Source organism: Palaemon carinicauda, chromosome 30, assembly GCF_036898095.1.
Source record: "Palaemon carinicauda isolate YSFRI2023 chromosome 30, ASM3689809v2, whole genome shotgun sequence".
In the NCBI taxonomy this organism is placed as follows: domain Eukaryota; kingdom Metazoa; phylum Arthropoda; class Malacostraca; order Decapoda; family Palaemonidae; genus Palaemon; species Palaemon carinicauda.
The window spans coordinates 40,931,518-40,954,065 of record NC_090754.1 but is presented as its reverse complement, the minus strand read 5'-3'; the positions used below and the strand labels follow the sequence as shown (position 1 = coordinate 40,954,065).

Genomic DNA, 22,548 nt, shown 5'->3' with positions numbered 1-22,548 from the left:
ACGGCTACTGACATGCAAATAAGTATGTTTTTGATTTATGAGCTCCCAAAGATTTGCTATGTAAATTTTCTCTTTTTTTTTCTTAGAAAAATCAAAGTAACATTATTATGATAACCTTACTTTGTACTTTTATTGTTCATTCCTACATCAAGGCTCCCTAAGAGGTATTTAAACCCTAAGTGCATTAAACACTGTAAGGGTGTCATGAGATGTCGGATTCCTCTCATTGTTACCAGTTTTAGTTGGAATGTTCCAGCTTTGTACTCCTCTTCATGTTTTCCTCTATTCTTTTTTTTTTTTTTTTGCTTACTGTCTGTTCTTTCTTTGACCTTAGGTAACTTTGGCATTGCTATAAAGTTCCTGAGGACGTTGTAAAAGCACAACTTACACACGAAATACAATTAGACACACGCACGTGTCATACCTCTCGGACGTCTTTGGAGTCACTAGCTACGACGTTGGTCCGAGCTCTCAAGCCTCTCATAGTTCCTATGCTCTCCCAATACCTTCCAACTTTGCCAGACGTACAAGATTTCGAAAATTAGTTGAAAAAATCGCTGTACTGTATATTGCAAAAATAAACACGCAAAGATAATCCTGTCAAACTCGGTCATGCAGACAACTCAGTTAGGAGGACATCGTCATTTAAAGACCATTTTATTTTCATTATATGTAAAAATAATTGGCTGAAACTTCTGGAGATCATGTAAAACATGTTTCTGCATACATATAGATAACTCTATTTTTTTATTTTTTCAAGTTATGATATCACCATAGCGGACGGTTCCCTTAATCCCTGGTAGTTTCATAACTGAATAAAATTATGGCCAGGAAGTTGTTCACAAATAAACAAACGGACAAACAGGAGCGGCGTAAACATAACCTCCTCCCTACTTTGTTGGCGGGGGTAAAAGTTTGATCCTTATCTTATAAAAGCTGTGAAAATTAAGTTTTCAATATTAAACTTACCCGATAATCATGTAGCTGTCAACTCCGTTGCCCGACAGAATTCTACGGGAGGGATACGCCAGCTATCACTATACTAGAAGGGGGTGTACTCACAAGCGCCACCTGTGGCCAGGTACTACAGTACTTGTTGTTGACGCCACCTCACTTTTTCCTCTGTCGTGCTTCCGGCAAGACGTTCTTGGATACGCTTATGATTTTGGAGTATTGTTCACGGTTTGGTGAAGTATTTCTCTAAAATTTGCAGCTATTCGCTATACTGGAAACTTCTATATTAGCTTAGTTAGCTTTTGGAATTAATTTGATTAATTATGGTGACGAAGAGAGTATGAACTCTCTTTCACCTTTAAATGGCCGACCCTTCCCTTAGACGGAAGTGTTGGTGTCTAAGAGAGTATAGACTCTCTTTCTTAATTTTGCTTAACAAAAGTTATAGATTTATTTTATATCTCTCCGCCTTTTATAGGCCTCTTCGATTAACTTCCTTTTATTATAAACTTATTAAAATTAATTTTTATATTTGTTTATATTCGACCTTTCCTAATAGTAGGCGGTCTTTTCTTGGTACCGAAGTTAATTAACATTGAGCCCGTCATTTCGGTTTTACCTGTTAACATATTTTGCTATTTTAATGTTTTTGAAAGAATTTCTTTAATAGTCTCGTACTGTTTTCAAAGTTGAACTAACGTTTTGTTTTGTCTCTGCAGTTGTTGACGTTCAGAACGTTCAACTTGCGCTCTATCGTCACGATAGAGAGAGAATTTTCACGGTGTCACGTTGCAGTAAGAGTAACCGTGTCTAGCGTTTTGTTCATTCTTTCTTAACTTAATGGTTTTAATTCTAATAAATTGGGAAATATTTCAGTTTTTTCCTTTAACAATAATATGTTTTAACGATATATATGATTGGGCTCTTCTCTCAGGTTCTAAGTCAAGAGAGAGAGAGAGAGAGAGAGATAGAGACGGAGGGAGAAAGAGGAGGATAAACGTTTCGTTCAAGCGAGTAACGTTGTTATCGTTTTTGCTCTTTTCCCTAGTCTCTTTAGGGGAAGAAGGTAAACGTTCCTAGAGTTTTTCTTGTTCTCAAGCTTTATGCGGTGAGAGATTTTAAACGTAGTTTATTTAATCTAGTGTTTAGTCTCTTTCCAGCCACTGAATTATTTATCTTTCATTAGATTTTTCTGTTACATTGTAATTCTGTTTTCGCAATCACTAACTTTTGAGAAAGGATAGAATTGCGTGTTTCAGGTACAAACCACTTAAAGTTTCGAGTTCAGTGAAATAAGTGCAAACAGAAAATCAAAAGTGATAAGTGATTAGCGCAAAGTGTGTCAGTGTTGTGCGTGAGGGTACTTCTGTGCGTGCCAGTCGTCCTCCCAGTCCGGGACCTCTTGCAAGCTCCCAAGCCCAGGGGAGAAGCAATGTCGAAGGGCAAAAGGGTTCGGCAGGCCTTGATCGGCGCACAGAAGTATCCTCGGTGGTTGCGGGCGTGTCTTACAGAGACCGTCACTCCCACCCGCAGACGATTGAGCCCTTATTTTGCTCGTCTGCAGAAGAGATTTCGGGGAGAAAACGCTGGTCTCAGGTCTCAAGACCTCTTAAACGTAAAGTCCAGACCTATGCCAGACGTACGAAGTTAGAGTTCAACAACCCGGATGCAGTCATTGGGTTAGCTCTGACTCTCCTCAGTCATCAGGTGACTGCACACCTCCTAAGAGAGGTAAGGCGATGCCTCTACAGACCTCATCTTCTATTAAGGCTTTGCCTTAACAGACCTTATCGTCTGTTGATCCCAAGACGACTTTGCTGCAGTCCATGCAGTCGCAGCTTGCGGTCTTAATGCGTGAGTTTCAGGCTGAGGTTACCAGCGGTGTGCAGCAACCTCCGCCTCCGCAGTCCAGTCTGCCAGGCGTACGAAGTTGAGGTTCCTCAGGCTACCTTACCGCGTTCTGAGTTGCCAGTTACCAGCGTTGTGCAGCAACCTTAACCTTCCTTAAGGCAACCTCAGCAATGGGAGCAGGAGTCTTATGCCTTACTTCCTCCGCTTCCGCTTGCGGTTCCACCAGCGAGGCAACAATCTCTTGAGGTACGACAACCTCTTCCATCAATGAGGCAGCCACCTCAGCACTCGCTGCAGCGACCACCTTAGGCTAGCACCTCAGGAACCTCAACTCGCGAGACAAGAACTGCGTTCTGCGCAGCCGCTACCTCAACTCTCGCAGCTCACACCTCGGGAACCTTAACTCGTTCCTCAGGAACCTGCTACTGCGCATCCGCAACCCTTACAGCAAGCGCAACTCTTAAGGCAGCAACCTCATGCTATGAGTCAGCCACCTCAACGCATGCATCTGCCATTTTTTCCTCAACTTGAGCTTCTTCCCATTCAACTTGGGAATAACAAATGACAATAATAACACCTCATTACTTTCATAACTTGCATTTGTAATCATATACATGTATGCCTACACAAACATTATGATAATGGAGGTTATTTGTATTACTTATATAAAAATATATATGTATTCCTTGCAATATATTTTTAACAAATCGCAAAATATGGCAAAAATATCTTCTAAACAAAAAATGAATCATGAGTTATGAATGTAAGGTAATATTATGTTGATATTAAACCCCATGCAAGCATGCATGAAGTAATGCAGTGTTGCCAACAGGGCGAGTTTCCCTTTCCTGAGGTGAAGTAGATTATAGTACATTTAGTGTAGCTTAATTCTACGATTATCATGCCGGCTATCAAATTCATCACCAAAACAGTCTAAATCAATTCCCTCGGCACGTGCACTTTCAATGAACGGTAATGCGATATTACTCACTCTAGCACTGGTCATGGAATTTCTGAGAAATGTTACACGCCATGCAACACGCTCTGCTTACCTTACAGCATGCTCTACATACAGCATGCTCTGCATACCTTACCGCATGCTTCTCAGTCACACATCTTTGGTTGTTGCCAACTCACTAGACTGTCAAGCAGTTTCATAACGTTGCCTTCTAGTCTGCTGCTTTTGCACCAGTGAAACCCTCACTGAGAGAACTTAGCTTTTCTCGGATATGGTCCCTGTAGATGAGAAAGTGCTTTTCTCCCTCCTTCTGATATTCCCTTGAGGACTCTGTCATTTGGAGAGGAGCCTTTAGCTGCGTAGCCTCCTATGGACTTTTATTTAAGCATAACATGCTTCCAGGGAAGGTAATGGTTCCACTTCAGTCGCTAATCCCGTCTGTTACCACACCTGCTCCCATAGACCTTGAGCTGTGTTGCAAGACATGCAGTCCAAGCTTAGTCCTTGTTAGAGGATTTTTTGTTTACGGAGTCAATGTGTCACTGGGAAGACGTTCAACAACCAGCAGAAGTGACTTGTTGTGACGCAGTGCGGCAACCTCAGCAACCCGATAAGGAGTTGTCTGTACGACCCAGACAGTCTAGACAGCTTCGGGTTGTCACTGTACTTCCTCGCTTCCCCATGGTTGACAGTTCACAGACTGTGCAGCAGTACCATGATCTTGTGTCCGGCTCCGTCAGACGACTGGCTTTTAAGAGCTCCCACAAGTCGTCGCTGTCTGGAGATTCTCAAATGGACTATGGATCTGACCAAGGAACTGGGCCTCCTGGTCAATTTTGAGGAGTCTCAGCTCGTCCCATCCCAGACCATTGTCTCCTTGGGTATGGATCTTCAGAGTCGAGCTTTTCGGGCTTTTCCGTCGGCCCCAAGGATCTTCCAAGCCCTAGAATGCATCCAGAGCATGCTGAGAAGGAACCGATGCTCAGTCAGGTAGTGGACGAGTCTAACAGGGACACTTTCATCGCTGGCCCTGTTCATCGTGTTAGGGAGACTCCACCTCCCCCCCCTTCAGTATCATCTAGCTGCTCACTGGATAAAGGACATGACGCTAGAGACGGTCTCAGTTCCTGTTTCCGAAGAGAGGAGGTCTTCTCTCGCGTGGTGTAAGAACAGCTTTCTTCTCAAGGAAGTCTACCTTTGGCTGTTCAGAAACACGACCGCCGTCTCCTCTCGGACGCATCAGACACGGGCTGGGGTGCGACTTTGGACGGACAAGAATGCTCGGGAACATGGAATCAGGAGCAAAGGACACTTCACATCAATTGCAAGGAGTTGTTGGCGGTTATTCTGGCCTTGATAAACTTCAAGTCCCTCCAGCTTAACAAAGTGGTGGAGGTGGACTCTGACAACACCACAGCCCTGGCTTACATCTTCAAGCAGGGAGGGACTCTTTCGTGGAAGTTGTTCTAGATCGCAAGGGACCTCCTCATCTGGTCTAAAGATCGAAAGCTCACGCTGGTAACGAGGTTCATTCAGGGCGGTATGAATGTCATGGCAGATCACCTCAGCCGGAAGGGTCAGGTCATCCCCACAGAGTGGACCCTTCTCAAGAATGTTTGCAGCAGACTTTGGGCCCTGTGGGGTCAGCCAACCATAGATCTGTTCGCTACCTCGATAACCTAGAGACTCCTGTTGTATTGTTCTCCGATTCCAGACCCAGCAGCAGTTCACGTGGATGCTTTTCTGCTGGATTGGTTCCATCTCGACCTGTATGCATTCCCGCCGTTCAAGATTGTCAACAGGGTACTTCAGAAGTTCTCCTCTCGCAAAGGGACACGGCTGACGTTGGTTGGCTCCGCTCTGGCCCGCGAGAGAATGGTTCTTAGAGGTACTGCAATGGCTGGTCGACATTCCCAGGACTCTTCCTCTAGGAGTGAACCTTCTAAGTCTACCTCACGTAAAGAAGGTACACCCAATCCTCCACGCTCTTCGTCTGACTGCCTTCAGACTTTCGAAAGACTCTCAAGAGCTAGGGGCTTTTCGAAGGAGGCAGCCAGAACGATTGCCAAAGCAAGGAGAACATCCACTCTCAGAATCTATCAGTCTCAAGGGGAAGTCTTCCGTAGCTGGTACAAGACCAATGCAGTTTCCTCAACCAGTACCACTGTAACCCAGATTGCTGACTTCCTGTTATATCTAAGGAAAGTAAGATCCCTTTCAGCTCCTACGATCAAGGGTTACAGAAGTATGTTGGCAGCGGTTTTCCGCCACAGAGGCTTGGATCTTTCCACCAACAAAGATCTACAGGACCTCCCTAGGTCTTTTGAGACCTCAAAGGAACGTCGGTTGTCCACTCCAGGCTGGAATCTAGACGTGGTCCTAAGGTTCCTTATGTCATCAAGATTTGAACCTCTCCAATCAGCCTCTTTTTAGGACCTCACATTAAAAACTCTTTTCCTCGTGTGCTTGACAACAGCTAAAAGAGTAAGTGAGATCCACGCCTTCAGCAGGATCATTGTTTTCACATCTGAAACGGCTACATGTTCCTTGCAGCTCGGTTTTTGCTAAACGAGCTTCCTTCACGTCCTTGGCCTAAGTCGTTCGAGATCCCAAGCCTGTCCAACTTGGTGGGGAATGAACTGGAGAGAGTACTTTGCCCAGTTAGAGCTCTTAAGTACTATCTAAAAAGGTCTTAACCTTTACAAGGACAATCAGAAGCCTTATAGTGTGCTATCAAGAAACCTTCTTTTCCAAGTTCTAAGAACTCAGTTTCTTACTATTCAGGCTTCTGATTAGAGAAACACATTCTCATCTGAAGGAAGAAGACCTTGCTTTGCTGAAGGTAAGGACACATGAAGTGGGAGCTGTGGCTACTTCAGTGGCCTTTAAACAGAGCCATTCTCTGCAGAGTGTTATGGATGCAACCTATTGGAGAAGCAAGTCAGTGTTCGCATCATTCTATCTCAAAGATGTCCAGTCTCTTTACGAGTACTGCTACACCCTGGGACCATTCGTAGCAACGAATGCAGTAGTAGGCGAGGGCTCAGCCACTACATTCCCATAATCCCATAACCTTTTAACCTTTCTCTTGAATACTTTTTATGGGTTGTACGGTCGGCTAAGAAGCCTTCCACATCCTTGTTGATTTGGCGGGTGGTCAATTCTTTCTTGAGAAGCGCCGAGGTTAAAGGTTGTGATGAGGTCCTTTAGTATGGGTTGCAGCCCTGTATACTTTAGCACCTTTGAGTTGATTCAGCCTTCCAAGAGGAACGCTGCGCTCAGTAAGGAAGACGATCTTATTAAAGGCAGAGTAACGGTTCAAGTCGACTTCCTTACCAGGTACTTATTATTTCATTGTTATTGTGGATAACTGATTATATGAAATACGGGATACTTAGCTATCCTTTAGTCTTGTACACTGGTTTTTCACCCACCCCCCTGGGTGTGAATCAGCTACATGATTATCGGGTAAGTTTAATATTGAAAAATGTTATTTTCATTAGTAAAATAAATTTTTGAATATACTTACCCGATAATCATGATTTAATTGACCCACCCTTCCTCCCCATAGAGAACCAGTGGACCGAGGAAAAAGTGAGGTGGCGTCAACAACAAGTACTGTAGTACCTGGCCACAGGTGGCGCTTGTGAGTACACCCCGTTCTAGTATAGTGATAGCTGGCGTATCCCTCCCGTAGAATTCTGTCGGGCAACGGAGTTGACAGCTACATGATTATCGGGTAAGTATATTCAAAAATTTATTTTACTAATGAAAATAACATATTCTAGATATTAGGAGTAAACTTACCTCTTAATTTTTACAGAAATATTTCTATAGAGAAAATTTTAACTGTTGTTCAGTATCGTACCATGTTGGTATTCAGAGAATGTTATCTTGACTAATTCTTGGTTTCTTATTGAGATAGCAGGGCTCTAGGTTCTGTAGTGGCTGGTGGTGATGTGGTCTTTCAAGTTTAGAGTTGAATTAATTTATAGATTTCTTTTTCCGATATTTCAAATAGCATCGGGAAAACATTCTGGAGTCTCATATTTCAAGTTATTTTTGTGATAGTTTCCATTATTCTAGACCAGTTTATTTTAATTAGTTTATAAATCTTGATTTTATTTTTAACCTATCTCTTTCCTTCACTGACATCCCACCTCTATCAGTGTATGAAAGTCAGCAGCATGAACATCACGAAAGTTTCATAAAGATGAAAGGAAATCTATTAATAACATTTTATTTCTATACTTCCCTAATGTCCATATACATCCCCATCCTCCTCTCAACTGATGTCAAGCAATAGGTAATACTTCAAAATTGAATAACAAGAACCATCTGGCACTCCTTGCCATTAACCACTATAGTCCATTTCTTTTAGCGAGGCATATTTGCACCGACTTGTAGCGGTGCCCTTTTAGCTCGGAAAAGTGTCCTGATCGCTGATTGGTTAGAATTATCTTGTCCAACCAATCAGCAATCCGGAAACTTTTCCGAGCTAAAAGGGCACCGCTGCGAGTCGGGGCAAATCTGCCTCGCTAAAAGAAATGGACTATAGATGTTTTCATTATTTTACTAGGGTCATGTATCTATTGAAAGGAAAAGGGAAAATTTTATTAAGTTTTGTTGAAATTATTTGTTTTAGTAACAATGTCCTCTTGATAACTTGCAGCACCCACTATGGAAAAGTATTGGTATTGGATGGAGCCATTCAGTGCACAGAGCGAGATGAATGTTCTTACCAAGAGATGATCGCATTTCTGCCTCTCAACTCACATCCAAGTCCTAAGAGGGTAAGATGAAATTCTTTGTTTTGGGGAAATAGTCAATTCTTATTTAATTTATTTTTTATTTTTTAAGCTATTTTTAGATTTTAGTCAATCTTTGATATGTTTATTTGTTTTACAGTTTATAACCTTGTAATTCATATAATCACTTATTTCTAGGAACCTCTCCTGATGTTCATATTGCTTCTTTGAAAGCTGGGATTTATTGACGTTTACCCCTAAAATCTATAAATGTTCCCATTCATTTTCCTTCCAATAGCTCATGTTTCTAGTAAAGTAATATGACCTTAAGTGGTAAATGGTAAGAATTAAATCTTTCAATGGTTTGGCCAACTAACCCTCCTCCAGATTGTTAAAATTTTAGTGCTCTTTGACATTTAAATATATCCTCCTGAGGATTTATTTAACCACTATGGCATAGTTTGTTGGGATCAATATCTGTTTTCTCTGTGTCTTGTGCTGAGGATAGTATTGCAATTTAACCATTTTACTCCCAGGCTCTTTGGAAATTTCCAACCCTTAACCCCCAAGGGGTTATTTTTTCCCCAGCACATTTTGCAGTATATTTTTTTAAATTGCTCTAACAGCCTTAATTTTTGTCATAGAGAGGTCAGGTTGGTCTCATTCTCTTGGAAAATGCCTGAATTTTCTCATGAAATTATCAAAAATATGAAGAAAAAAAAAAAAAATTTATAGCATTTTTTTGCAAGGACGCACCGGTACGTCCATGGGGGTAAAGGGATGAGTTTTGTGAAACGTACCAGTACGTCCTTTGGGGGTAAAAGGGTTAAATAACCGGTGTGAGGCATGCAAAGCCCTCTATGTTACTCTCATGAAGAATTTTTTTTATGATTGCCACCCAAATGAAAAATTTCAGTTTGAGGAAAATTAATGGTACTGTAGTTCGGGGGAAATCCAGCGAAGACTAGACTTGTTAATTGTAGTGGGGAAGATAATGTTATTGACATGCCAGGATTCAATTTTGATACTTCACTTAACCAATAAATTTTTTTATAGTGATGAGTTACAAGGTCTAAACTTCTTAACTTCATTAGTAAATTCTCAGAACAACACCTAGTCTCCTCTTGCCTCTGAAGTTGCTTCCTGTAACTTGGCTTCTCAAATCAAGGCTAGATAGTACCCCTCAGTTTTCTCCTTTCATTGTAAATAGAATCAACCAGTTATCTCAAATGCAGAAAAAGGATAGTATTTCTGGCTCTCGTTTAGTATTGAGACATTATTTCTCAGACGTTTTGACTTATATAAGACTAATTAGTGAGCTAATATTGTGCTAAATTATGATTGTTTCCTTCCTTGAGCTCATCATTAATGCAGACAGGATTTGTTATCTATTTTACTAGGAAATGCTGTATGTGGTTTATAAAGTAGAAAGTGTTCCTATTGATCTTTAATAGGGGTTATTGCTGGTCTTATAGATGAGGAATTTGTAGGTCAAGATTTAAATTTGATTTTAGATTATCTTAATTGTCTAGATAAAACTATTTCAGATGGAGCATCTTAGGCTTTAACAGCCTTGTCTTTTATTTTCACTAAAAGGAGGAAAATAATTTGTTGGTCAGTGGTTGAGAGTTTTTGAGGTGCAGAAATATTCATTTATTTCTTCCCATATGGGTTCTATTTCGTTGAACTTTTCCAACATATTCCTTGTGAAACAGAGGTAGAACATCGGGTTTCTGATAGAGTAGACAGTATGTAAGTGTTGGTAACCAGACTCAAAGACTTTATCACAGAATGGTATGATGATCCTTCCCTGAAAATGCTAGTGAGAGGAAGGCTTTCCCTCTTCTATCCCGTTTGGGAAGAGCTTCGTCCCTTGGCCGTGGGTACTAGAAGCCTAATCCTTAGCTGAGTTATCTAACAAATACAACAAAGGCTCATAATTTGAAACTAAAAGTTGTGATTCTTCTGAAACAGAATGCAATAGAAAAGGTCTTAAATCAAATCCTGCTTCAGGGTTTTAAAATGGGTTATTCCTTATCCCCCAAGCTTAAGAGGATTGGAGACCAGTTTTAGATGTATTGGTCCTCAATAAGTTTACAGTGCTCAGAAAGTTTTAAGTGAAAAATCACTTGAAGGTTCTAAGAGAGATTAACAAAAAAGATTGCATGTCTTAACTAAATCTATCAGATGCATATTTTCACATTTCCCATTCATCTCAATTCAGGGAAATACTGTATCTTTGTTTTATCCACGGGTTAACGGTGCAAGTGTACATGCTTCAATTTCAAGATGGCCCTTCAGGTGCCTTCATTATTATGGACCCCATCTCAAATTGTTTTAAGAATTTTGGGAGTAAGAGTTGATTTATACCTACATGATTGGCTAATTTTAAGCAATATCTGAAAGTATTCATATTTAGAAAGTGCCATTGCTTGGTTCACTTGATTGGATGGGAATCCAGGGCAAGATGAAGATGTCTCTTCTGGTTCCAGATGTAGATGATTCTTTATTTGGGAATGATAGTGACATTTCCTTTTCAGGTTTCTCCGTCAGAGAAAAGAATTCTGCCATTTCTTCTTTTGTTGCAAAAGTTCATGATATTGAAGCCCATGTCAATGCAGATGTGGATAAGTCTCCTAATGACCGTAGCTTTATTAGAGAAATTCGGGTAGTCTCACCTTACATTCCTCATTCGCACAGATACGGTAATGACTCTTTTCACTCATAATGAAAAACAGCAAAAAAAAAAGGCTAAGAGAAAACAAAATACAACGATCGCCAAAACCCCAAATCAGAGTACTTCACCAAAAAAGCAGACTGGTACACCGAGCAGGGAAAGCGAAGAAAAACTCTTAATGACGGACCAACGTGTTATCGATCCGGCCGGCAGAGATGAACTGAAGAACAGAAAACGGGAATGATTCCTCCTACCACCCTTTAACGGGTGTTACCACCCAACCACCACAAGGCGGTTGCCTAGTTTTAGAAAAATTCTGCCGAAAATAGAGATAATTAGCTATGTATATATAACTGCCAGGTAAGTATTCACAAAACTTTGTTTTATCATAAAAACTCCATTTTTAATTGGATATTTAAAGATGAGTGTTTTCCAATTACATCTTGCTCTACATTGGAACAGAATAAATGATCTAGACATGAGTTCTGTTCCAGTGATGGAAAACCAACAGCTGCCGAATTGGTGGAAAGATCACAATCCTTTATGTAAATGAATTTCTGTGGAAATGAAGCTCCCAGAACTTAATCTGTTTGCAGATGCTTCACAGGAAGGCTGGGAAGCAACTCCAAATCTTTTACATTTCTCAAGAAAATGGATGTCCCAGGAGTCTGTTCTCCATATCAGATGCCAAAAGCTTCTTGCAATATTCAAGACTACAAGGCCAAGAGCAATTGGTAGTAGGAAAGACTGTGGCTATATTTTCAGTCAACACGACGGCATTGAATTACATCAGAAACCAAGTGGGGACAAGATCACAATCCCTGTGCAGGATAGCTGGCTATGTTAACTTGGATAAATTTGAGAGTTGAGTCTTCATTCAAAGTTTATTCCAGAGAAATTGAACCACTTAGCAAATCAGTTAAGCAGCAAAGCCAGGCTCTTCCTTAATGAGTGGTCTCTTCATCCATCAGTATGTCAAGAAATTTGGAAATGGTGGAGTCGATCAAATGTAGACATGTTTGCATCGTCACTGAATGAAAAGACTTAGGGGACCGTCCTTTATGGTGTTTGCCATAACTTTAAAAAATCAAAAATTGTTTTATTGTTTCTGTGTATGCAGAAACATATCGTACGTGCTCTCCAGAAGTTTCCACCAACTATTTTTACAAATAATGAAGATATAGCGGTCTTTGAATGATGATGTCATCCTTACAGCGTCGTCTGCATTACAGAGTAACAGAATCGTCTTTGCGTGTTTATTTTTACATTTATATAGCAATTTTTTATTTTTCACTTATACAGTATTTCAAAATCTCGTACGTCCTCGCGAACTTTATAGCAAGACCTACGTTACCTTAGGTCAAAGAAGGCAATGGTAGAGGGTAGGCAAACGCAAACTACGATGTACGAGAAGAACAGCCAGTTTCCAAAGACGTACAGAAGTTACGATGCATGTGTGTTTGTTTACTTGCAGTTCGTATGTACATTGTTTTCACAACGTCCTCGTGAACTTTATAGCAAGACCTATGTTACCTTAGGTCAAAGAACGAAAAAAAGTAAGCAGAGAGCAACAAAAAAGAACCAAAAAGAGAGAAAACATGAAACAGTACAAAGCTGGAACATTTTAACTTAAACTCTGGCAACAATAAGAGGCTGCTGGCAATTTATGACACCCATAATCCAAATGTATTGTAAACTTGGGTTTAAATAGCTCATTTAGGGAGATATCATGTAGGAATAAATAATAAAAGTTCAAAGTAAGGTTATCATCATAATGTTATCTTGATTTTTTAAAGGAAAAAAAAAGCAAATATTTAAAGCAAATCTTTGGGAGCTCATAGCTCAAAAACATACTTATTCACACTTAGGTACATTTTTATCTTATTTATTGTTTGATTTTAGAGAGAAAAATATCATTGAAAAGAAGAATAAAAGTCCCTCAATTTTGTGTAACAGAATTTTTATTTTCCTTTTTCTTTTTTTTTCATGATTATTTTACATCTAGACAAAGAAAAATAAGAAAAAAATAAAAAAAAAGGAAAAAGAAAATCGAAAATTTGTCGCACAGAATTATTAGATTTATAAAAAAAGTTTTAATGGTATGATTTTCAATACAATTGGTGTCATATTAGTGGAGAAAAATTTACCTAATTTTTACCTAATTTTTTTTTTTTTTTGAATCATGATTTTTGCTAATAAATCAAAAAGTTTTTGATGAAATGGCTTAAAATTTTTATATGATGAAGGTATTATATATGTCTAAAACATATATAGAAATGGTGTATTTTAAATTATTAGAAAAAAAATTTGAGGACATATTGTATTGTCCCTTAAAAAGTATTTTGTTCATCTGTTCTGTATCCATTACTAATGGAAGGTAGATGCCCTGTAACGAGTAGTAGCATGTGGACCTTTACACAGTTCCACTGCTTACCATGATTCAACAGGGGATAAACAGGTCCCTATTAACCCCATTCTGGCTACAAAGGGGATGGTTCACAGATCTGTGGCCCCTGTTTTTGGACAGAGTGAAAAGGTTTCCCTGCAAACCCAGTCTGCTCAGACAACCCATTTCAAAGATTATTCACCCAGACCCATCCGTGTTACATGTAATCACATGGAGACTTTCCACTGTATCCTTAGAAACAGAGGGTTTTTTAATCCCTCTAGATTGTCTATCATAGGTTCCAAAAGATTGTCTATCAATATTTTGTATCTAAGACAACGAAAAATATCTATTTTGTATTTGTGAAAATCTACGAAAGTCTCAATGACTAGAACTAGATTAAATAACATTGTAGAATATAAACTTTCTACTGCAACTGTTAAGGGATATAGATCCATGCTTAATGGCAGTACTCAAACATCTTGGAATAGATCTGGAATTATGGCAGTTGTGTTTAGGCATTTTAGTATTGAAAGGCTTTCTATTGTCAGGTCTATTTCTTCGGGATTTAGATGTGGTTTTACAGTATTTAAAAAGCTCAAAATTTGAATAATTGGAAAAGCTTGTGATTAAAACTCTAATCTCTGTGGCATTGATCTCTCTTGCCTTCTTTCAGAGCAAAAAATAATGAGGGCAAAGGTTTGCCACAATTTTTTCACATGCCATCTTTATAAATGAATGAGGGCATCAAGTCAGAAGATGTATTCCTTTATCCGGTAAGAGCCGTTCAGTATTATTTAGGCAAGCTATAAAGAGTAGAGTTAGTGTTCCTTATTTATTTTGCTGTGTTAGGGTCCCTACTCGTCCTCTGACCGAAAATGCCGCCATTTCTGATTAGACAGAAGCTTACAAAGAGTTGGAGCCAAATCTTGTGAAAGCCTTGAAGGTTAAGATTGATGAAGAAGTGCAGCTATATCTCTCAATTTTTCTGCAATCTTTCTATGGAAAGGGTTTTAACAGCAACTCATGGTATACCAAATTGGTTTTCACTAAACATTACCTTAAAGAATCATGGTTTGCTTATCAAGATTGATTGAATTTAGACACTATAATGGTGGCTGGCAGTGTAATTAATAACATTTTGAGCCCAGTTAGTTTATAATTTTTTTTATTTACAAATTATAAATTCAAATACTAGATAGAATTTAGAAGCAATCTGGAATCCTGGTCTTCTAAAGGGTTCTTTTACAACACTTTGGAGTAATGTATTACAAATGTATTTTGCAAGAGTACTGTTACCATTTATCTAGACTGGAGTCTAGAATTTTTTATATATAGAACACGGTTAAAACTATTTCTGCAGTCTTTCCTTCACTGGTGTCCAACCTCCATTAGTGTGTGGGAGTCAGTAATATGAACACCAGGGGAGGTTCATAGAAACGAACAGAATTTTAATAAGATTTGTTTCTATACTCACCTGATGTTCATACACATGCTCACCCTTCTCCCATTGAATGATTGTGTCAAGAAGATACAAAATAGACTTTACTACAGTCTCAAGACTGAAGACAGAGACGGGCATACCACAGGTTTGCTTTGTTCCGTTTACCGCTAGAATGTCATATTACTTCACTAAGGGTATGAGCTGTTGGAAGGAAAGGAAATGGGAATTTTTTAAATTTTAGGGGTAAATGTGGATAAATCCGAGCTTCAAGAGAAAAGTATTATGAACCTCAGGTTGGTATAGAAATAACCAATTTTTATATCAAAATTTGGTCTATGAATTTTAATATTGTATGCTCTAGTATTAGTACTGTTCTATGTTGAAGTGTTTTGGCTATGAGTATCATCCAGTATCTAAAAGCACATACAATACATTGTGTAAAGAGCACTTGATGTAGGAAATAAGAATAATGACATTTAAAAGGTATTCTAAAGGAATTTGAAATAAATTGTAGTTCAGGAGGTAGTCTGATATATTAATTAGTATGCAATCCTAATAACCAGCTATTTTAAAAATGTTGAAATGTAATTGTTACTCAGTCCTTTATTGAACACTGACAGGTGCTCATCATTGGTGGGGGTGATGGAGGAGTGGCACGGGAAGTCAGCAAACATCCCTCTGTGGAGTACATTGTTCAGTGTGAAATTGATGCCAAGGTAAGTAATATAGAATAACCTTAAAGTTGATCAAAGAAGTTCATCTTAGATACATAGGCACCAATTAATTTCACATCTAAAATTAGATCCCCTTCTTATATGTTCCTTTACTTTAAGATGTAAAATAATCCACGAATGTTAAAAAATAAGTCGAGAGCACCACAAAAAATTTCACACTAACGAAGTCCAAAAAGAAAGAAGGATGTTGTTCAGATGGCGCTCGCGTCGTGGCGTGGGTGGTGTGGCGCTGGTGGTTGGCTAGGGCCTTTGTATCGGCCCATCCCTTTGACGAAGGAATTAACTAAATGGAAGACAACCTGTGAATAGTGGATTTCACGCGCCTTTGCTTTATACACGACACCCAAAAGGTGCTCGCGCGAGGGTTGTAACCTCAGCATTCCATGCTTTTATCTTTCTCTGGTATAATTGGAAGGTTTTATCAGAAAAGGTATATAAGAAGGACTCTTCACCGGGCGCCACAGGTCTCTCCCCAGAAATAGATTTTTCCTTCGTCAAAATCCCTTTTATCATCTTTCAACATTTGGGTTGAGGATTTTTTTATTATCCAGAATAAGAGGATTGTTCTCTCAGCTCAAATTAGTCTACGGCAATTCCAGCCTGAATTCTTAACTGGTACAGGTCCTCATGTATGCACTTTCTCAATGACACATTTGGCACTCCCACTGGGGATTTGATTATTTACTGCCTTGACTAACATGATTTTTCCCTTATCACTTATTTAGTTTTCCTGCTTCATGGATACCAGATATCTTGGCCAATACGTGTAACGTAAACTTGGATATCTTACCTAATACTTGTAACGAAAACTAAATTTGGATACGCAGAGCAATAAAGAGAGATATGTGACCAGATCTCTTTCAATGAATAGCTTATGAATGGCATACCCACGCCCCAGTCATTGGCATACTCCTCTGTATAGTCACAATAGTATGCTAGGGGGTTCGTGACTATTGAAGTGAGGAAATACAGGAAATTTTCAGTTTTATGAGCTAGCTTCACTTAGTAAGCCATATGAAGCTAAGGTGAAATACATAGAAATAATGACATTTAGGAAAATTTTTATAAAAATTGAGTACAGGGTATATGAAATTGAGATATTGGTCTGAAACTTTCACAGAACATCGCCATGGTGCATGCCTCAAGTTTGAATGTTTCAGTTGAAAACATTCATCAAAAAATGTTGAAAATTGATAAGAGCCAACTAAAGAAATATCACAAATTGTTAAGAGATAAACTAGTAAGAAATACCTAAACTACTAGTGATACAACTCAAAAGGTAGCCAAATTTTGGTAAACGGGATTATGAGGCAAAACACCAGTGATACAATTTTAGACAGGCTAATACCAAATAGCAAAGTCCATAGTTAACCAAATCAAAGGTAAAGTGAATTAAGGGGGAATGTAGTAATACAAGATGTTTTTAGCGTAATTCTAATCTTAGTCAAACTGAAGTGATAAACCTTTCATCAAATCACAAAAAATTTGGAAAACAAGAATAAAACTACTGCAATTAACAGTAGAGAAGCAAAAGGATAAGCTGAAACTAAGTAATTTGAGCTATAATGATTCTTGATCTATCTATTCTAAGGAAAAAGCACTGGTTGAAACAAATAAATACTTGCTTCATGAATAGTGGAAACACATTTGTCTGTAAGAGAGATGAAAGATGAATAATGATGGCAATTCATAAATAATCCAGACTAAAAATCTGAATACAGTAGCATGTAGGAAACTTTTTTCTTGATAAAGAAGAAAGTGGAGGAGTTGGATCTGTCAATGGATGTGCAAGGCCACAGGCTGGCCCATTTTGTTTTCTCAATTTAGTAGAAACAAGCATCTAATCCTCCTTAGATCTTTAATCAATGTATAATAAACAAATTGAGAAATCTTCAAATGTGTTATTTTAAAGAAATGCTATTAACATTTTATTTTTTTTTTTTATTTTAGTAAGAAAGCATGAGAAGGACCTACAGTTTAATGGTAAAATGTTCGTTTTATGAACAGGTAGTTGAGGCTTGCAAAAAATACATTCCATCAATGGGTTGTGGATTCAGTTGTCCCAAACTTACACTGTACACAGGAGATGGAGCTAAATTCTTGGAAACCACAGAAGAGAAGTTTGATGTAATCATCACAGATGCTTCTGATCCGGTAGTTAATTCTGATGAAGGCGTCGGAACCAAGGATGGTGAGTTTTTTTTTATTCAACTGTTGAATTAGTTCTTGTCAATGCTTTCTTTTATTAACTTTATTCTTTGAGTATAAACTTAAGAAATTTTACTTAAGGATAGTTTGTTACTGTTACCTAATAAAATTCTATAATGTAATTTTAAGGTGGAAGTTTGCGGCTGGAGAGCTGTATACAAGTCATTGTGAGACTTCATTAGACTTAAGTCAGTTTTATCTAAGGTTTTATGCAAGTAATATCAAAATAATTTGCATCAAAGGTAGGTTTACTCTAAACATTTATAGTTTAACATCATAAATATAAAATTTGAATACTGTTCTATATTGTAGATGTGCTGAAAAATTTACCCTAGTTATTTACCTAATATTTTTGGAATTTCTGCTATGATTTTCTTTTCTAGGTTTTTAGCTACATTGTCATACAAGATCAGCAAAGTCCAATACATTAATAGGATCTGCACTATTGACCTCAGCAAATCAATTAGAGCTCTTCATTAAATTTTGCTGGCTTATTCATTCCAGGCACTAGTGTTTGCTTTTATATTGTCATTCTTCCTTAGAATTTCTCATAACGTAATTTTTTCTTTTACTGAAAGCTAATACCATTAGCTTTCTAGTTAGTTATAAAAAAATAATTCAGCCAAACTACCAAATCCAAATTTCAACTCTTATAGGGGTTATTCTTAAAGATAGAAATTATTTCTTTTCAAAAAATACTGCAACTTATTTTTTATTTTTTATTGGGTAGCCTGACGATATTGAAGATTGTAAGAAAATTACAATTAAGTAATTTTCTTTCAACTTTGATTAAAATTTGGGCATTCACTCAAAATAAGTTTCATTCTTAATCTATTACTTTCCTTATGGCAGGAAATTGTGTAAAGACGAGTGGTTATTGAGTAACTTTGTTATCAGTTGGATCAGCATCATTGCTTTATTCTACTGAAAAAATTAATGAGAAAAAAAATTTCAAAGTAAAAAAGAAATGAACCTTTGCAGACATCTTCATTCATTAAGAAAACAAAAATATAATTTATGGGAAAATCATCCCTGAATACTAGTTTGCCCCAGATATTTTTATTCATATTGAGAATTATTTTGTCTTCAGGGATAGTTAGGTACAGTATTATAATACTGTATTCCCTCTTAGAAATGTGTTCCTGTTACCTTATAATTTTTTATTTAATTCTGATTTATTTTCATGAATTTCCCCCGATGTTCATATAACTTCTCCAGAAGCATGGTTTAAATGACACTTGCCCATAGAAATTAAAAAGTTTAATTTTTAAACATCTTTTGGTTCAACAAATATATGCCCTTAAAGGAATAGAGGCCTCTATCAGTAATGGTAAAAAGTCCAGATTGCAGCATCAGTTATTCTAGTTTTTAGTTATTTCTGTCGACTGCTGGTGATTGCACGCTCTCAGATTGTTTACATACTGCTTTTAAGATGCCTTTCCCTAGTTTCATTGGCAATTATTGCCTGGAATGTGCAAGGGAATTATTTCTGGGAGATCATGATCTGTATTCCCTTTTTGTATCATGTCTGGAAGCAATTTTGTAATTTAGATAATCGTTATGTAGAGTGCATTTCACTCTCAGTACCCACTGATGGAAGAAATTGGTCAATGGTTGCCGAGAGAATTCTAGCACTAAAGGAAACTTGCTGTTAGTTCAGGTCAGAGGCCGGGGAAGACTAGAATAGTTGATTCGTTGGTTATTATTATTATTATTATTATTATTATTATTATTATTATTATTATTATTATTATTATTATTATTATTATTATTATTATTATTATTATTTGCTAAGCTACATCCCTAGTTGGAGAAATAGGATGCTACAAGCCTGAGGGCTCCAATAGGGAAAATAGGCCAGTGAGGAAAGGAAATAAGGAAACTACAAGAGAAGTAATTAACAATTAAAATAAAAAAATTTCAAAAAAGCAACAATGTTAAAATAGATCTTTCCTATATAAGCTATAAAAACTTAAAAAAATAAAAAAGGAAGAGAAATAAGATAGAATAGTGTGCCCTAGTGTACCCTCAAGCAAGAGAACTCAACCCCAAGACAGTGAAAGACCATGGTACAGAGGCTATGGCACTATCCAAGACCAGTGAACAATGGTTAGATTTTAGTGTCCTTCTCATAGAAGAGCTGCTTACCATACCTAAAGTGTTTCCTCAACCCTTACCAAGAGGAAAGTAGCCACTGAACTATTACATTGCTGTAGTTAACTCCTTGAGCGATGAAGAATTGTTGGCTAATCTCAACGTTGTCAGGTATATGAGTGGGATATGTAAAGTATAGGCTAGACTATTTGATGTATGTGTAGGCAGAAGGAAAATGATCCATAACCAGAGAAAAGGATCCAGTGTAGTACTGTCTGGCCAGTTAAAGGACCCAATAACTCTCTAGCGGACTGATGCCCTGGCCAACCTAATACCTACATGGGATAACAACAATATTAACATGTTTCTACCATTACACAACACACAAGTTTAGCCATCTTTTGATAGTGATAAGCTTCTTAAGCTCTTGACATTATTCACTCCTCTTGACAAACTTCAAAATCGAAGTCCAGTCAATCTTCCATTAGTCTGTATATTTGGTCCTTCTCAACCTGTTGCAAAACTTAACCCAACCTCCTTGTTGCATTACTTGTGCTTAGATTTATTCCTCTCTTTCCTTCAATTACGCCTGAACTCCAACAGTGTTTGGGAGTCAGCAATATGAACATCGGGGGTGATTTATAGAAATAGACTAATAATAATAAAATTTCTTATTTCTATACTCGCCTGATGTTCATATACATGCCTACCCTCCTCCCAAAACTCATAATATCAAGAGAAGGGATAACATCAACTTTGAAACTGAAAACTAGACTTGACACAGTAACCAAGGCTCCTTACTACTTACCGATAGAGGCATACGTTTGCTGAAGCAAAAGAAAATGGGAATAAGTTTGAATTTTTAAGATTTTATAAGTAAGCGTTGATTAAACCGTGCTTCTGGAGAAATGCAACATGAACATCAAGTGATTACTGTACAAAAATAAGAAATCTTATTACTCTTAAAATTATATTTTTTGAGCCAGATTATAAAAGTAACAATTGTGCCTAATTACTTGGGTAATGTCTTTATGCATCAACACTTGTGGATTAATATACCTAATTGATAAAAGACCATCGGGAAAGTTCTCTAAAGTATAGAATTTACTTTTAATATTACCTTGCAGGTCCTGCAGCGTCCCTTTTCAATGAAGATTATTATGAAAAGATGAAAGAAAGATTGGCTGAGGGAGGAATTCTTTGTTGTCAGGTCAGTATTCCAATTAGATTTCAGAAGATTTAAAGTTTATTCCAGGAAAAGTGTATTGTTCTACTTGTCAAGTTTTGATTATAGATTTTAGTTTTACTTGCCTTAACTTGCTGTAGATAGTTAAGAAAGATAACAAACTGTAAGGAACAAATCAAATTGATTGCCAAGTACTTTTTGTTAATCTAATTGTGCAGATGGGGATACTTTAGGAAGTCAAATGATGATACCAGTCAGTGAATTTGATTCAACTGCCATGATTTAGCTGGCCACTAAAAGATGTGGTTTCACCGCAAGTGATTGAACAGCCTTTGGCAACTATCTTGCATAGATATCCACATTTAAAAGTATTCCTGGGGATTATAAGCACTTATTCATGGTGAGATTATCAAGAACTCGGCTAACTTTAAAAATTCTATGGGCTGTCAGCTATCTTCCTTTGTCTAAGCTATTGAGGACTACCTAATTGGAATAAGTGACCATCACTTTCAACATCATCACTGTGTAGAATTTTAAAAGACTTGGATGCCAATTTTTATGTGTATTTGAAGAAATGAACCACATGTGTTTCTCAAAAATAAATTTTCTATGTAAAATGACACTAGAATTTTATGTTGTGAAAAAGATTGCCAATGCAAAGATCTGGAAGTTCAGGAGCCACTATCTTTTACCCACTTCCAATCATATATTGAATTTTGTTGAGAGTTCAATTTCATAGCCCATAATTTTACACCATGCACTAATTTTTACTAGATCTCATATTAAGTGATTCAGCAACCACAAGTCTACTGTATACATAGGAGATGGAATTGATGCATAGAGAGTAGCATCATCTATTTGTTCCTACACTAAATACAAACCCTCATTCTTTACTATAGGAGATATTCTAGCGCGAGCTGGAAAATACGGCAGAAAAACCTTAACAAGGTAGTTAACGACCGGACGGTTAATTACCCACCTGTCAGTGGTGGGGGACCGCCGGTCGGTAGTTGCTGTTTACCTTCAATCAAATTCTATCCGTCGCAGGGGTAACACCTCTGCTCCTGCTTTATTTGCTGGCAGACTACCCTTTATTTATTTATTTTTTTTTTTTTTTTTTTTTTATTTCATTTTTTTTTTTAATTAATTAATTAATTAATACTTTTCTTTTTCTTTGTAGATGATGTCCTCTATTTGAGGAAGTGTTCACGACGCCTTTATGTCACCACTGGATGTGGATCCTCTTTCCCTATGCCCCTTTACGGAGGTCATGGGTGTTCTGCTACCCTGCGGAGGATGGGTTCCCCT

The 22,548-nt window shown here is 37.7% G+C and overlaps 1 protein-coding gene across 5 annotated transcripts in view; it reads left to right on the top strand.

The window, feature by feature from the left end:
* Positions 1–22,548, top strand: part of LOC137623048 (spermidine synthase-like) — a 97,983-nt gene that overhangs the window by 55,944 nt on the left and 19,491 nt on the right. For all 5 annotated transcript variants that reach the window (XM_068353685.1, XM_068353687.1, XM_068353684.1 and 2 more), the window contains exons 3-6: positions 8,436–8,556; positions 15,639–15,734; positions 17,760–17,943; positions 21,182–21,264. In XM_068353685.1, the coding sequence (XP_068209786.1) occupies positions 8,436–8,556; positions 15,639–15,734; positions 17,760–17,943; positions 21,182–21,264 (484 nt within the window). The remainder of the gene's footprint in view (positions 1–8,435; positions 8,557–15,638; positions 15,735–17,759; positions 17,944–21,181; positions 21,265–22,548) is intronic.